Below are 18016 nucleotides of genomic sequence, written 5' to 3'. Positions count from 1 at the left end.
GACTAACCAACACAGCAGAATGGCCTCTCTGCAAAGTAGGAAATGTGGTGCCAGGTTCTGGAACTTGTTTTAAGAGGTAATCTTGGATTCTGCTGCACCCCAGGCTATAAGGGGTCTAAATGAGCTCTCATGGTATATGTTATTAAATACCGATTTGGAAACCACCCTCCAGCCCCACTGGTACAATCCCCACTCTACGATGACCCAGAGGACTCCACCCTGTCCACCTGCTGCTGTTTCCATTTTTAGTAGAGTCCAACCTCTGCCACCTCCACACAAGTGCACAGTCACACAGCAAAGCCAAGCTTTGGTTCTCTAGTAACATAATCAGAAAGCCAAGCCTAGTAGGAAACAGCAACCATGGCAAACACACACCCAGCCCAGGCATACATGAAGGAACATGGGTGCTGGGTCCTTGCTGCTAGACATCTGGTAACTCCCCTTTGCTGAGGATCTGTGGAAAATGGAAATGCTGTGCTGTTGCAGCAGTTATTAATCATAAGATTCACTAAGACACTAGGATCTTTGATAAGGCGCTTAACCGAGCTAACGTCGTGTGTGAGGATGTGAAGCCACCTGAAGAAGTACAGGCGATAGAAGTGAAAAGGTCCCTGAGAATTTAGCAGGGGGACGGAAAGGGAACATGCCCACAGATCTGCAATGAGTAGAACCTAGCATCACGCAAGCTCAAAGGACAACAGTGTCTAGTGGGTCTCAAATTTCTACTGTTGGAGGATCATTCCTTTCAGGGAATGAACCTTGAGAGTCTTTGACTTTACTCAGCTCTACCAGTCATTCCTCCTTCCCTTCCCCCAAAAGGCAGAAGTATGAAGAATTCCATCAAGAGATGAATGGATAAACAAACTGTGGTATACATACAATGGAATATTATTCAGCTTCTCAAAGAAGAAGATTCTGACACATGTAACAATTCTGAGGACATTATGTTAAGTCACAAAAGGACAAATATTGTATGATTCCACTGAAGTGAGGTATCCAGAATAGGTAAATTCATAGAGATGGAAAATAGAACAGTGGTTATCAGGGACTGGATGGAGGGAAGGCAGAATGGGGAGCTACTGTTTGTTCTGTTTGGGATGATAGAAAAGTTCTGGTAATGGTTGCACAACATTGTGAATGCACTTAATGCCACTGAACTGTACACTTAAAAATGGTCTAAAAATGGTAAAATTTATATTATGTATATTTTCTCACAGGAAAATGTTTTTAAGTGCGAACCAATGGCTTAGCTCTTAAGGAAACAGGGCCAAAGTAATGTTTAAACGACTATTATGAAGTAAATAATTCACAACAGAAATTATAAGATAATTGTAGTCAGGGGCATTGTAAACAGAGTAGAGGACCCATGTTGATGAGCACCAGTGGACCCCAGTCCACAATCTGACCGTTAGTACCTGCATTCTAGACCAATCTCTTGCCTCTGTGGAGGAATAAATGAAACCATTTGGAATCAACATGCTTCATTATTTAACTGAATATTAGAACTATCACAGGCCTTGTGAATTCAGGGCACACATTTATTTTTATTTTTAAATTAATTTATTTTTTTAATTTAAATCCAAGTTAGTTAACATATAGTGTAATAACGATTTCAGGAATAGAATTTAGTGATTCATCACTTACATATAACACCCAGTGCTCATCCCAACAAGTGCCCTCCTTAATGCCCCTTGCCCATTTAGCCCATCCCCCCATCCAACACCCTGCTAGCAACCTTCAGTTTGTTCTCTGTATTTAATTAAGAGTCCCTTATGGTTTGTCTCCCTCTCTGTTTTTATCTTATTTTCACTTCCCTTCCCTTATGTTCATCTGTTTTGTATCTTAAATTCCACATATGAGTGAAATCATATGGTATTTGTCTTTCTCTGAGTTATTTCGCTTAGCATAATACACTCTTGTTCCATCCACATTGTTGTAAATGGCAAGATTTCATTCTTTTTGATCGCTAATATTCCATTGTGTGTATATGTGTGTGTGTGTGTGTGTGTGTGTGTGTGTATGGATATGGATATATAAAGCACATCTTCTTTATTCATCTGTCAATGGACATGTGGGCTCTTTCCATACTTTGGCCATTGTTGATAGTGCTGCTATAAACATTGGGGTGCAAGGCACTTATTTGTTTAAATGAAGACCCAGTTCTCACTGAACAATCCACCATAACAATGGAGTATAAATAAAGTAAGATCTCTGCTTAAATATCACATATAAAAGTATCTTCAAAAGTATCTTCATTTTGTGAAGGTAAGGATATTATACAAGTGAGTGACCTGGCCTGATCATTCAGTAGAGCTGTCTGCCTTGTCCATATAAACTTTGACTTCATTTGCTCTTCATTTTGTGCATTTCAGATGAGGCATGATGTTCTAGAAGAATCATAAGAATTTATCTAGGTGAGGCAGGAGTGGCTAGCCAATTCAGGTTGTAATTTTGTCTGAAAAATGTCATGGTTTTTGAGATTTCTTTTAAATGTATTTGACAAGTTGCCTTAAGAGATTCATAACAACTAATATATAATATAATGTGTGATCTGAACTGAACCCTGGATCAGAATTTGGCTGGGCGGGGGGGGGGGGGGGGGGGGGCGGACAGGGTGGGAGTTACATTATAAGGATATTATTGAGAAAATTAGAAAAATGTGAGTTTGGTCTGTAGATGAGATAATAGTATTGTATCAATATTAATTTCCTCATTTTGATTACTATACTATAGTGAAGTAAGAAAATGTCCTTCCTCTTAGAAAATACACACTTATGAATTCAGAAGGGGCATTTTACTCTCAAATCTGCAATTTATTCTCATATAGTTCAGAAAAAATTATATATATATATATATATATATATATATATACACATATATATGTATACATATACATAAATCTCAAGAGAAAATTATAGGAGAAGCAAGATAAAAGAATGAGGAATAGGAGTAAAGGGTATGGAAATTATTTGCATTATTTCAAACTCTTCTGTAAAGTAGTAAGTAATTTCAAAATTAAAAATTTCCAAAAATTTTAAGTTCATTTAAAAACTCATTCATCGGGGAGTGCCTGGGTGGCTCAGTCAGTTGGGCATCTGACTTTGGCTCAGGTTATGATCTCATGGTCTGTGAGTTCGAGCCCCACGTTGGGCTCAGTGCTGACAGTTCAGAGCCTGGAGTCTGTTTTAGATTCTGCATCTCCCTCTCTCTCTCTGCCCCTTACCTGCTCATACTCTGTCACTCTCTCTTAAAAATAAATTTAAAAAACATAAAAAAAAATTATAGGGGCTCTCTTCTCCTCTCCTGCTAGTATTCTGTCTACCAAAAATAAATTAAAAATTTATAATAAAAAATTATAATGAAAATAATTGATTATTTTTAATAAATAATTTAATATAATATAATATAATATATTAATTTATAATTAATATAATATAATAAAAAGTTTTAACTTATAAAAAAAAACACACAAAAAACTCATTCATCTGAGCTCCTGGGTGGCTTAGTCAGTTAAACATCCGACTTTGGCTCAGGTCATGATCTCATGGTTTGTGAGTTCAAGCCCCACATCAGGCTCTGTGCTGACAGCTCAAAGCCTAGAGCCTGCTTCGGGTTCTGTGTCTCCCTCTCTCTCTGCCCCTCTCCTACTCACGCTCTGTATCTCTGTCTTTCAAAAATGAATAAATGTTAAAAAAACACATTTTTTTAATTAAACATAAATAAAAACTCATTCGTTGTGCTCCTGTGATCTAAAACAAAGCCCAATTAATACAGTATTATAAGTTATGTATCTTGATTAATTTTAATATTATATTAGTAACATCACTAAGCAGGAAAACACACTCCTTCAGTTCTATGTGATTATAAAAGCATTAAAATCCCAAGGTTCAAAGGGAACTAAGAGATCAAGCAACTCAAATAAACATCTGTGTTTCCCAGTGTAACACCAGAAAAGATTAAATAATGTGAAGAGAATGCAGGGTATGAATCATGAATCAAGCAAGAAGATGTTCTACCTTGAACTGCTGTTGATCTCAGCCCAGCCCAGTTTCCATGACACATGAAGCAAAAGTCCACCAATTAACGTCTGCCACCTGAAAAAGACAAAGGCCAATGTGAATTTAAGAGAGTGCCATAGTCTCATATGCCATCCAGACCTGGCAGAGCTCCTGGCTGACACAAATATACACATCCAAGCCTTCCTACAATTCTTTTCTCCCATTCTCTCCTAACTAGCATCCCAGGCCCCTCCTTCTCAACCTGTATTATTCTCGAATCCAGCTGTACCATTCAGTGCTGACACTGATATTCTTCTCTTCTTATTCTAGACTTTTCCTGAACAACCTCCCCCACAGTCCCCACTTCTCCCATCATCCTTGAACTGATGATTTCCAAATCCCTACGCCCACCCGGATACCACCACCCTGACACCCCACAAGCACCCAATGATAACTTGCCTAAAACGTTACCTTGAATTTCCCTTCCTCATTCTGATTTTCGTCCTCTGCCCCTAATCAGCCAAACCAGAGCCTAGATGTCATCCTAGCTCTTCTCTCTTCAGTCACCTCTCTCATCTGCTTGCAAAATCCTATTGAACGCATCCCCATAACAGTTCTAGAGTACCAAGTCTTCTCTTCCCCACCTCTTCTGCCTCTGCCTAATGCAGGCTCCCATCGTGGCACTCCTCAACTCCAGTATCAGTCCCCAAACTGGTGTCCCTATCACCAGGATGGCCTCACAACTTTCATTCTCTACCTGCAGCCAAAGGGCTTGTTCTAGAAGGCAAACTTCATTTTGCCACTTGCTTGTTTTAAAAATGTTTGATTTGGGGTGCCTGGATGGCTCAGCCATTTAAGAGCCTGACTTTGGCTCAGGTCATGATCTCACAGTTTGTGAGTTCGATCCCTGCATGGGGCTCTCTGCTGTCAGCGCAGAGCCCACTTCAGATCCTCTGTCCCCTTCTCTCTGCCCCTCCCCCACTTTCTCTCTCAAAAATAAATAAACATTTAAAATAAAAAGGCATCATTTCTTTAAAAACAAAACAAAACAAGGGTGTCTGGGTGGCTCAGTCATTAAGCATCTGACTTCAGCTCAGGTCACAATCTCATGGTTCACGAGTTTGAGTCCCACGTCAGGTGAGCTGGAGCCCTGCTTTGGGTGAACACAAGCCCTGCCCATTGGGGGCACCAGCCCATTGGGGTAAAAACACGAATCGCGCTTTGGACGAGCACCGTCTTTTTCTCTCTCTCTCTCTCTCTCTCTCTCTCTCTCTCTGCCCCTTCTGGGATTCTCTCTGCTACTCGCTCACTTGTGCCCCCCCTTTCTCTCAAAAAACACACTAAAAAACCCAAAACACAAAATACAAAACAAAACAAAACCAGTTGATTGATTCTTCCCAGGTGGCCAGATGCAGTTCCCAGTCTCTTTTCTGCCATAAGACACTTGGGATCAAGTGAGACATTCTTCCTCTGCATGCAAAGTACAAGGGGAGCACAGGTTATAAAATAAGCACCCCTGGGGCACCTGGGTGGCTCAGTTGGTTAAACATCCAACTCTCACAGTTTGTGGGTTCAAGCCCTGCATCAGGCTCTGCGCTGACTGTGTGGAGGCTGCTTGGGATTCTCTCCCTCCCCTCTCTCTCTGCCCCTCCCCAACTTTTGCTCTCTCTCTCTCTCTCTCTGAAAACAAACTTTTAAAAAAATTTAAATTAGCTAACTAATTGGTTAATTAATTAAGCACCCCTGCCCTTCCCACTGTACAAAGCACAGCAGACTTCAAAATGAGTGGGAGGGTACTACAGGCAATAACTTCACCCTGTTTCACTCTAATTGCTTTACTTTAGGTGAATAATTCATAGATTTCAAAACCTTATTTTTAGTTATGACTTGAGACACCTCACCACGGAAGTGATTACAACACACCCATGTGTTGCTACACAACAGTTGAGAACTGCTGGCCTACGGGGATAAAGTCACTTGCGAGTGACACACAAGCCTTCCTGGACAGGCACCCACCACTCTCCAGGCTCAACTCCGGTGCATCTGCCACGGGCAGCTACATTCCAGCCATACTGAACAGCTGACAGCCTCGGGAATGTGTCAGGTCACTTTCTACTTCTAGGAGTCTCCACGTGCTGCCCTCTTGACACATCATGTTCTCCTACCTCTTTGTGTGTTGGTGAACACCTGCTCGTCCTATTAGATCCAGTTTTTATGCCTCCTTTGTGAAACCTTCACTAACCCAGCCAAGCAGAACAGACAGATATGGGTCATGCCCTCCAACAGTGTGACCTAGAGCAGTGGCATTCAACCCGTATGATTCTTCCCCCTAGGGGACATTTGGCAACATCTAGAGACATTTTTGGTTGTCACAACAGGGGGTGGGGGAGGGGAGGGTTGCTAACTGGCATCTGGTGAGTTGTAGCCAGGGACTCTGCCAAACATCCTACAGTGTGCTGGACCAGCCCCCATAACAAAGGATTACCAAGCTCAAAACGTCAATAGTCATTTGAGAGACAGTGGCCCGGGGCAGGGTCAGGGGAGGGCGCCACAGTGGCTCAGTCAGTTAAGCGTCCAATTTTGGCTCAGGTCATGATCTCACGGTCCGTGAGTTCGAGCCCCATGATCTCACAGTCCGTGCGTTCGAGCCCCGTGTCGGGCTCTGTGCTGACAGCTCAGAGCCTGGAGCCTGCTTCAGATTCTGTGTCTCTCTCTCTCTCTCTGACCCTCCCCTGTTCATGGTCTGTCTCTGTCCCAAATATAAACAAACATTAAAAAAAAAACCCAGAAGTTCATATTCTTTAACCCAAATTTCTTATATAGGAATCTATTCCAAAGAAATAGCTAGAAATTCGACAAACTTGGATACAAAAATATGTCTGACAACACTATTTTTATACCCCCAAAATGGGATACAATTTAATACCCACTAATAGAAGGGCTAAATAAATTACAGTATGTCTATTTGATAAAAAAAAAAAAATCTATGTAGTCATTAAAAATATTTTAAGGAACATTTAATGATGCTGGTTGGACATGTCCCACATATGTGTACAAAGAGCATAAAAGATACTCACCCTTGGAATAATGTAGGGTAGGTAAATTTCAAGACAGACAGGACATACTGAAAAACAAAGAGCAGATTAATGGACATTTTCAAATTATAGAGAATTGCTAGACTGTATAATCAAAGAAATCCCTATTGAAGAAATATAAGTATACTCAAGTTTCAAAAAGGCTTTTACCCTTCCCCCCAAAATCATACATGGGAAAAAAAAAAAAGACCTTCCAAGTCATACTAAAAAGAGCGGGTCTTTTTTCCCCAGGGTCGCCAGAAGCCTAATCACCTCTTGGTGGGGAAATAGAACTGGTATCATCAGCAAATTGGGCCGCACAGCAGCTGGGTCTGGTGCTGTGGATGTCCAACAACTCAGTATCTTCCCAGGCCTCAGGGGAAGTCATGTTGGAACTGCAGTAATTCAAGAAAACCGGACAAACCCCTGGACGCACTCTCTTTTCACAGGGTATCTGCTTTATCTACTGTCCAATTTACCTCAAAATCCAACCCCCTTCGTTGATTCTCTTCAAGCAAGAACTGCATCCTAGTGTTTCTTTTGTTTTCCTTCCATTTGGGGGCATTTGGCTTTTGCATTCTACAGGAAATTTTTTTGTTTTTTGTTTTTAAACTAATACTGCTTAGGCATCATACCTTTCCCTGTGCTTTAGCATTTTAAGGATTTTTTTTTTTTTTAAACCAACTTGGCTAAGGTCAACAACTTGTTTTTCTATTATGTCTTTTATAACACTTTATGAAACGGGACTGTGTTTTGTCTTTCTGGATATCTTTTCCTATTTTTCCTACCATTGAGCACTAAGACTTTTTGTAAAGTTTAAAAACCATTAAAGGCTTTAGGCAAGGACTCTACTGATTCTTCACATGATGTAAAAATAGAGTGGACTGGTGTTAGGCAAATTTACATACCTATTTTTTCCCATGGATTAACCTATACATAGGCCTCCTAGTGTGAGCTCCTAAATGTCACAATTACAGCTAACTGCCTGTGCTCTGTATTTACCTGAAATGGACCTTCAGGGCCCCTGGGTGGGTCAGTCAGTTGGGTGTCTGGGACTTTGGCTCCAGTCACGATCTCACAGCTTGTGAGTTCAAGCCCCTTGTTGGGTGCCCCGCGTCGGGCTCTGTGCTGATGGTTCAGAGCCTGGTGATGCTTTGGATTCTGTGTCTCCCTCTCTCTGTGCCCCTCCCCCGCTCACACTCTGTCTCTCTCTCTCTCTCTCTCTCTCTCTCTCAAAAATAAATAATAAGACATTAAAAAAAAAAACTTAAAAAAAAATGGACCTTCTTCTTCTCCGAAGTCTGTTTATTCACATAGGTCAACAGGCTCCTTCCCACTTTTCCCTGATATTTTCATTCTAAAACAGAGAAAGGATGAGCAAGTGAGCATCTGGGCCGTGTGCTCTATCACCCTAACAACCTTCTTGAAGACAGCAAATATTTATTTAGTTTAGTGTATGCTGGGCTTTGTCCTACATCCTGGGGGGAGACAAAATGCTGAAGCTCTTACCTGACCTTGCTAAAGAAGAGTGAGAACAGTGAAAAGCAAAATCTCTGACAAATGCAATCTAAGTCCTAATATTCATTCTTTAGCAGTTCCTCAGGCCACTGAAAAGTGTTGCTCAGAGCAAAAGGCTATTCAGTGAAACAGCAGTGAGCACTTCTCATGGAGAAAGAAGGAGCAATTTGGGAGTCTTTGAAAGGAAAACAGATGTGGACATTGTCCCCAGGCTGAAAGCTTAATAGCTGTTAGGGGAAGAAGGGCTGGTGGCTGCCTGGGCCCTAAGCCTGGTTACTGCCAGGACCTCCCACAGGCTGGAGGAACACCTCAGACACGAGGTCAGGAGAGCCAAAACACTTGCTGTTCAAACGAAAATCAACCGTTCTTTTAACACTAGAAGGGCTGGGCCTAAAATAGACAAGAGTTTTTTCAATGAATTTTCTTTTTTGCAAATACAGAGGGAAATAGAGGAGAAAAGTACCCTGAGAAATAGGAAAATTAAAAAACTAGCATGGGGCGCCTGGGTGGCTCAGTTGGTTAAGCATCTGACTTTGTCTCAGGTCATGATCTCATGGTTCGTGGGTTCAAGCCCGCATCGGGCTCTCTGCTGTCAGCGCAGAGCCTCCTTTGGATCTTCTGCCTCCCTCTCTCTCTCTGCCCCTCCCCTGGTTGCTTTCTCCCTCTCTCTCTCCCTCTCTCCGCCCCCCTCTCTCTCTCTCAAAAATAAATAAACATTAAAAAAATAGCATAGAGTCTTCTAAAAACTGGAAGAGTGGATCCTATCTCTAAACACAAAATAATGTTCACTAATTCAAAAGAAAAATCATTTGGCAGAGATTATATGCTGGGGGGCTCACTGCACAGTTCCCTTCTCACTTGGCCCCTATTTGGTCCAAGCCAACCTGTTATGGCTGCCAGAAAGAAGCACGACTGTCCTATTTGAAACAATGGCATCATCTAAGAGCTACAAAGTCCCTACCATAGTCCCATTATGAACGACTACCTCTCCCACCCCTACCTGGGCCTCACATCTGCCTGCTGCTACTCTTGACTCCATTTCTTTCCCCTTTGTACAGTCTCCTCCCCTCCCCTTCCCTCTGCCTTCTGCTGTTACTCTTCTGCTTTTGATCTGCTCCAACACTCCCAAGAGCCCTAAACCAAAGCACTCCAAACCATCACGGAAAATGGAAAAGGATTTGTTGTTTAAGTTCTGAGGGTCCTTGGAAATCTACAATTTTTATTACTCGGATTAGATATTCCTAGAGACAAGACAGTTTGGCTTCTTTTTCTCTAGCACCTTGAAGCATGATGCACATGGAAGGTAATCCATCTTTATAACATTGACTATAAAATGGTGAGGGACCCCAATAAATATAACAATAATGCCACAGATGCCAATGTGCATCCAGAGGGGGTATAAATTTCTGTGAACTAAGTGTTATCTGCCTGCTGGATTGTTTTGCTTAGATACTCTGTTTTTTAACCAATGCCCGCCTGGCTCATGGGTTTTCATGAAAGACTTGTCACTCTTCTCCGTCTGATGATTATATAGAAATAAAAGAAAGGTCATTTTGTTTTTAAGTGAAATATTATCAATATGTTCATCAGGTTAACTAGACAAATTAAAATAGTTGAATGAAAAGGCCAGGATTTCACAAATTCACATATTCTAGAAAAGGTGCTAAAATAAATCTTTTAGTTTAGCTTCCTGTGAGGAAGAAACAAATCTGTTAAAAGCTAATTACTGGGTCACCCCATATGCAAAAGATTGTCTTTCCTTCCTTCTAGAGTAATTACCACTTACCTTATTTACCATGATATTGGGCACTTGGCCAGTCAACTCAGTAACATCATTTTGATTAATCCTCAGAACGACTTTTTGAAAAGGACTTGTTAATACTATCTTAAAGTTAAAAAAAATTAGCTTTAGAGAAATTTAAGTCCCAAAGACCAAGCTAAGTGGAGCCAGGATACAAACCCATCACTGTCTCCCAGGAAGGCAGTATTAATGGATCTTCAAAGGCCCATCACGGAAACTAAAAATCAACTGGACGGGAGGAAGGATTCTGACAGGGTTCTGGTGCATCATCTGAGTATTCTGAAGGCAGTCCTCATGTTAAGAGAGAAGGTATAAGGAAATGCTATTGGTTAAAAGTCCTTTTCCCGAGAGCAAGAGGGGTTTGGGTTTTGAGGGGCATGGGCAAGGGAGACCCTACAATGGGGGAAGGTGGTCCTGGGCCTGGTATCCCCCACTTTGTCTTGGTGTCCAGCCAACCTCTATGACAAGAGGGGATGCCCCACCCTAGCCCTCAAAAGTGTAACATTTCCCTGTGTGGTCCTAATCCAAGGCCAGCTTCTCCCTCCTAACAAAACAAAAACATGGCACCACTGCTTTTCTGCATAAAAAAGAGTTTCATGACATTACTTTAAAGAAAATTAAATTTATAAATATTTTATTTTCAAAAATAATTTCACAAAAAACTCTTGAATATAGTGGAAACGTCTGGGATGGAGACATATTTTAAAAAGGACTGCCAGGGCACCTGGGTGGCTTGGTAGGTTAAGCGTCCGACTTCGGCTCAGGTCATGATCTCACGGTCCGTGTGTTTGAGCCCCGCGTCGGGCTCTGTGCTGACAGCTCCGAGCCTGGAGCCTGTTTCAGATTCTGTGTCTCCCTCTCTCTCTGCTCCTCCCCTGTTCATGCTCTGTCTCTCTCTGTCTCAAAAATAAACGTTAAAAAAAAAAAGGACTGCCAAGGGCACCTGGGTGGCTCAGTTAAACCTCTGACTTTGGCTCAGGTCATGATCTCAGGGTTCATAGTTCCAGCTCCACATTGGGCTCTGTCTGTCTCAGAGCCTAGAGCCTGCTTCAGATTCTGTCTCCCTCTCTCTCTGCCCCTCCTCTGTTCTTGCTGTCTCTCTCTCTCTCTCAATAATAAACATGAAAAAAAGAAAAAAAAAGATTGGCTATCAGTGGTGTGAGGGAAAGATGGATATGGAAATGGATTGATCTCTTCTGTTTAAAAGCTTGGTTGGGGGGAGGGGGGGTGGCTGTCTGGCTCAGTTGGAAAAACTTTGACTTGAGCTCAGGGTAATGAGTTGAGTCCCATGTTGGGTGTAGAGATTATTAAATAAATAAAACTTTAAAAATAAAAAAAAAATTAAAATTAAAAATAAAAATAAAAGCTTCTGGAACCATGTGGGTTTCTAGGGCAGGGGCGTGTTTCAGAAAAAAAGGCAGGATATGTCAGATTTCTTCTACTCTTCCTGCCGCGAAACAAGAGCCAATTGCTTTTTTTCCCTGAAAAGTAGTATGCACAACCCAAAATTAAGTTCCTGGGAATTCACCAGTCAAAAAATTTGGTGTCCCCTACTTACGCTCTCTTTCTTTCTCAAAAATAAATAAACATTAAAATAAATAAATAAATTTAATTTTAAAAAATTCGTTGTCCCAGGAAATGTAAAGGATGCTTTACAGGACCGGAAACAGGGCCAGTGCAGTCCAGCAAATCCTATTTCTAAATGAGCATTCCACACAGAGTCGGCTTCCTCTCCACTACCATCAGGAAAAATCAGGTAAAAAGCTGGAGGCTGCATCTGTTCCACGTACGATATGGGGGCTCCAATCTCCCACGTGCAATCATCGCCACCCCCTGCCCGCCCCCCTCACCTTGTTCGTGAGGTAAGACGCCAGGTAGCAGGTACAAAAGATAAGGCCCACCAGGCACCTCCTCACGCACATCGGGCAACCCGCGCCCCTATCCGGGAACCCCGCGGCAGCTCCGCGGCAGCCCCCGGAGCAAGGCCACAGCCACAGCTGCCAGGACAGCCACGTGGCTCCAAACCCGGCCAATCCGCGCGGGGACCGCCCCTGGCGCCTGCCTCTTAAAGGGACCCGGCCGCCGCGGGCCCGGCAGCTGCCCTGTGGGCGAGGTCGCTCTCTGCTGTCTAGGGAGGTAGTGGGAGAAAGATCGCCGGGCCGGGGCTGAGACCGACCCCACCGCCTGCGGGGAAAGGGCGGACACTAGTCCCTGTAAAAAAAGTCGAAAATGGCAGACGAGGGGAAAAAAGCAGTTTACAAAACAGTTCACGACATTGCATTACCGTTTAAAGAAAAATGTTCATAGCTGTCATCTAAACGATGGGACGAACATGTTTATATGCTTTAATGAATTTGCCCTGTTTTCTACACCGGGTCTGTATTACTTTTGCAAACGACACCAAAAAGTTAATGATAAGTGTTATTTTATTTATTTATTTTTTCAATGTTTATTTATTTTTGGGACAGAGAGAGACAGAGCATGAACGGGGGAGGGGCAGAGTGAGAGGGAGACACAGAATCGGAAACAGGCTCCAGGCTCCGAGCCATCAGCCCGGAGCCTGACGCGGGGCTCGAACTCACGGACCGCGAGATCGTGACCTGGCTGAAGTCGGACGCTTAACCGACTGCGCCACCCAGGCGCCCCATAAGTGTTATTTTAAAAGAAGGAAGCCTGAGGAGCTGGAATGAATGTAGTTGTTTTTTTTTTGTTTGTTTGTTTTTTCTCTTTTTTTAAGAGAAGTCATTCCATTGTGTTGAAATGTACATAAAATAAATCCTCCTGAAAGTGGAGTTTCAAGCACAGCCCCTATTCCTAGTCTATAGGTTAGAAAATTTACCTAGTTAGGTTTCTGGCAAATAGTAGTAAACATACATGAAACATGTTGATGGACTTTGTCAGGAACTAGAGGTACAAGTGTTCCCTACATGCACAAACACAGATATTTAGAAATACCCTGTACACCAGGAAACCTTCACTTTTTGAAATTTGTATTCCCTGGGGCGTTTGGGTGCCTCAGTCGCTTGAGCCTCCGACTTGGGCTCAGGTCATGAACTCGCCGTTGATGGGTTCCACCCCGCGTGGGACTCTGCTGGCAGCTGGGAGCCTGGAGCCTGCTTCAGGTTCTGTGTCTCTCTCTCCCTCTGTCCCTCCCCCGCTCGCACTGTCTCTGTCTCTTGCTCAAAAATAAATACAATTTAATAATAAAAAATTAAAATTTGTATTCCCTGTGTAAAATTGCTTATCAACTATAGTATCCAAGCAAACACCAGATGTATTATCTCTACATAAAAGATAAATAAGAAGTAATTTTCCCCTGACGATATTTTAGGAAACCTATTTCAGAGCTATATAGTCCTTACAAAGAAAATTTTTGCTCAATAAAATTTCTTTGAAATCAGTAGTTGGTACTACTTGGTATTCTCTGAGTACTTTTAGTACATGAACAGGTTCAGGTGGAGCCCTATTATTTTCTAGTTATTACTTAACTTATTTTCTTTGACAGAAGTTGCTTAACAAGCAGGAACAACCAGAACAATAAAGAACCACGCAAATAGAAGCTGACATTTGTAGCAAGAGCGCTGATAGATTTTGCCAGAGCCATTGATTTTTCCAAAGCTGCATTATTCTGTTTCACAAAGCAAACTAAACTAAGATTAGATGAAAATAAAATCATCAGGTCTTACACTGACACACAACAAGCTGCTACATATGAGATTGAGGTTAGACCTTCTAAACACAAGAAAAGATATAACCACTTGTATTGTTAATTAACATCTTTGAGACCAAAGGGTTACAGTTATAAATTTACTTTTTTTATAATGGATCCATAAGTGCTCAATAAATGTTTGTTAAATAAGAAAAGACAGGAACTTGGATAAAACAACTCCTTTGGGGGTTTTCCCAACGAATCTTTTTTAATAATGAATTTTTTTGACAGCTCACATGGGAGAATTCTCAAAGGATGGCAGAAGCAGCAGCATACATTTTTAAACCTAAATCTCACTTTAAAAGTAGACAGAACATAGGGGCGTCTGGGTGGCTCAGTCGGTTGGGCAGCTGACTTCAACTCAGGTCATGATCTTGAGTTTGAGCCCCTCGTCCGACTCTGTGCTGACAGCTCAGAGCCTGGAGCCTGCTTTGGATTCTGTGTCTCCCTCTCTCTCTCTGCCTCTCCACTGCTCAGGCTCTGTGTCTGTCTCTCAAAAAATGAATAAACGTTAAAAAAAGTTTTTTAAGTAGACAGAACATTAATATTTCTTTTGAATATAGATGCAAAACTTCTCAACAAAACACTAGGAAATGGAATCCAGCAACATGTAAGAGGAGTACACGCCAAGACCCACAGTGATTTTTCCCAGGAATGCAAGCTTTGTTTAACATGCAAAAATCAATTCATGTAATATACCATATCAGCAGATTAAAGGACAAAAACCACATGATCATCTCAGTAGAAATAGATAAGGCATTGGACAAAATTCAACACCTTTCCATGATTAAAAACACTAAAAACAAACTGGAATAAAAGGGAATTTCCTCAATATGATAAAAGGCATCTGTGATAACCCCACAGCTAGCATACTTGATGGTGAAAGACATTTGCTTTCTTCCCTAAAATCAGGAACAAGACCAGGATGACCATTCTGGCCACTTTTACTTAACATTATATTGGAAGTTCTAGCCAGAACAACAAGGCAAAAAAGTAAAATAGAAGGCAATATCTATTGAGGGGGGGGGGACAACTCTCTCTACCATAGATTTTGAATATAAAAGATTTTGAATATAAAAAAATCCTGGGGCACCTGGCTGGTTCAGTCGGAGGAACATGTGACTCTTGACCTCAGGGTTGTGAGTTTAAATCCCTACACCATTGGGTGTAGAAATTACTTAAAAATAAAATCTTTAAAAAAAGAAGAGTCATCAAGGATAGAATGATAAGGTCTAATATACATTTAATATAAGTTTGATTAACAAAGAATATAGAGAATGTGAAAGAGGCACTTTTCACAGAACTAGGATAGAGAATGAATCCTCAGATACAGTAGAGGCAATGAATCCTGAGCAAACTACATGAAAAGAAATCCACTTAGCCAATTTTCATATTCAAATACCATATTTTGATTGTAGCAAAAAACACATGACATAATGCATTATCTTAACCATTTTTAAATGCACACTGTAGGGGCGCCTGGGTGGCGCAGTCGGTTAAGCGTCCGACTTCAGCCAGGTCACGATCTCGCGGTCCGTGAGTTCGAGCCCCGCATCAGGCTCTGGGCTGATGGCTCAGAGCCTGGAGCCTGTTTCCGATTCTGTGTCTCCCTCTCTCTCTGCCCCTCCCCCGTTCATGCTCTGTCTCTCTCTGTCCCAAAAATAAAAAAAATAAACGTTGAAAAAAAAAAATAAATGCACACTGCAGTAATGTTGAGTATATGCACATTGTTGTGCAACAGGTCTCTAGAACTTTGCATCTTGTGCAATAGAAACTCTACCTATTGAACAACTCCTCTTTTCCTGTTCTCCCCCAGTCCCTGGCAAACATCATTCTACTTTCTTTGTCTTAAAGTTTGACTAATTTAAATTCCTCTTATAAGTAGAATTAAATACATATTTTTAATTAAAGATTATTCTCCTTTTATTTATCCTTATAGTCAGAGTATTATATCAATTTTTAAAATAGTATGCAGTAAAGGAAGCAAAACAAAGTATTTGTTATTAAAAAATGGCAATGGGGGGGCACTGGGTGGCTCAGTCGGTTGAGCGACCGACTTCAGCTCAGGTCATGATCTCACGGTTCATGAGTTCAAGCCCCGCGTCAGGCTCTGGGCTGATGGCTCAGAGCCTGGAGCCTGCTTTAGATTCTGTGTCTCCCTCTCTCTCTTCCCCTCCCCCATTCATGCTCTGTCTCTAGCTGTCTCAAAAATAAATAAACATTAAAAAAAAACGGCAATGGGTTCCATAGGGTTCAGAATCATTGAATCCCAACCTAACCCACCTGACCCATATCCATAACACTGCACTCTAGTAACCTTATCTTTTTTTTTTTTTTAGATTTTATTTTTAAGTAGTCTCTACACCCAACATGGGGCTTGAACCTACAACACCAAGATCAAGAGTTGCATGCTCTACTGACTGAGCCAACCAGGTACCCCAAGTAACCTCACTAAATATACCACAGACTTTTCCTGTCCCATGCCTTGTCTTATACCATTCCTTCCCCTGAAATTACCTTTATAGCTTTCTCCAACCTTCATGCCATAGTTTGGTGGCACCTTCTCCATGCAGCCTTTCCAGATCTCACTAAGCCACAATGAACCCTGAAACGTTCATTTTCTATAGCTGTGATTTGACAAGTAATCATGCACCCTTTTGAGATAGAAGTGTTGTGTTATTTAATGTTGTGTGAATATATTATCTTTCCAACTATATCTTGTAGTTCTTTTTTTCTCCCACTAGGCTTCAGAAGTATTGTAGGCAGTTAATAAATATTTGTTGGTTGCCTGAAGCAACTACATGCAAAATAGACTTAACTAGTTTCAATATTAAAGACTAAAGAGTTTTATATCTGCTCTCTTTACTTTCTTATTAATTTGTTTTGGCTAGGCTCCATGCCCAATATGGGGCTTGAACTCACAACCTTGAGATCCAGAGTCACATGCTCTACCAACTGAGCCAGCCACACACTCCTGTTCTCTTTAGAGACCAAGAATCTGCTGATTCCATGTGTTTAGGCAGTGCAAATTCTGGAATAGCTTTGTCTCTGCTGAGCACCAGTGAGTTTATCAAAAGATGATAGGGAGTAAATCTGGAGCTAAATGCTTTAAACGTTGTGCTTATTCCACTTCACAGAGACATGGCCATTCAAGGACTCATTCTTAGATAACAAAGGACTACATGCTGTTGTTAGTAAACCACACTTTTTATAGTAATAGTATTTATAAATGTGGACTGTAAACTTCAATGCTGTACATTTCACCCTATCTTCCTTTTTAAGACGTATACGGTTGGTGGCACTAGGCACATACCTTAAATAATTAAATCATTAAAACTGTTAACCCACAAGCTCTATTCTAATGTGAAACTCCATCCCATGGGGAAAAAAAACTTCCCTTATCCCCACAGCCTGCCTTCTCTAAAACTTGAGTGCCCTCTGAGACTACTCATCTCCGTCTGGTGTCCAGGGCAAGGAATAAGGGTCATCATTCTTTGCTCTCTCCAGAGTAGCTCCCAAAACATTATTCTGCACCAGCCCCCCAGGAAAATGGCTCTCCTCTGGCATCTCTAACCATCTCACTCTGTCGAAGCTTCTTTACCAGCATCATCTACCAACCTCTGGGGTACAATCTGCATGTATTCTAAAGACTCTGGCACCTGCTCATACTCACTGCACTCCACTCCAAGCCCTGCCATCTTGCTGGATAATTTTAAGGTCCATTTGGATCACCCATCCAATGTCCTGATGTTTTATCCTGTTCCCTTAAGCTTCCCAACCTCATTCTCACTGCTGCTTCTCTGTAATTACCTCTGACTCGGGAATAACCTACATCTGCTCTACCTTTAAAACTCTTATATAGCAGGCTTCTCACTCACTCACTCGCTCTTTCTGAGATGAAATTCGTATAACATAA

General features: G+C 41.6%; 1 protein-coding gene across 2 annotated transcripts in view; it reads right to left on the bottom strand.

Moving 5' to 3' along the window:
- TMEM241 (transmembrane protein 241) overlaps positions 1-12372 on the bottom strand; it is a 118152-nt gene extending 105780 nt beyond the window's left edge. For both annotated transcript variants that reach the window (XM_030336630.2, XM_032595380.1), the window contains exons 1-3: positions 12242-12372; positions 7076-7122; positions 4017-4094 (exon numbers count right to left, since the gene is read on the bottom strand). In XM_030336630.2, coding sequence (XP_030192490.1) covers positions 4017-4094; positions 7076-7122; positions 12242-12313 — 197 coding nt within the window. In that variant the 5' untranslated portion in view covers positions 12314-12372. The remainder of the gene's footprint in view (positions 1-4016; positions 4095-7075; positions 7123-12241) is intronic.
- Between the last annotated feature and the right edge of the window lie 5644 nt (positions 12373-18016).

This window comes from Lynx canadensis, chromosome D3 (genome assembly GCF_007474595.2).
Source record: "Lynx canadensis isolate LIC74 chromosome D3, mLynCan4.pri.v2, whole genome shotgun sequence".
In the NCBI taxonomy this organism is placed as follows: domain Eukaryota; kingdom Metazoa; phylum Chordata; class Mammalia; order Carnivora; family Felidae; genus Lynx; species Lynx canadensis.
Note: the sequence above shows the minus strand (reverse complement) of the source record. Positions and strands in the feature narration are given on the sequence as shown.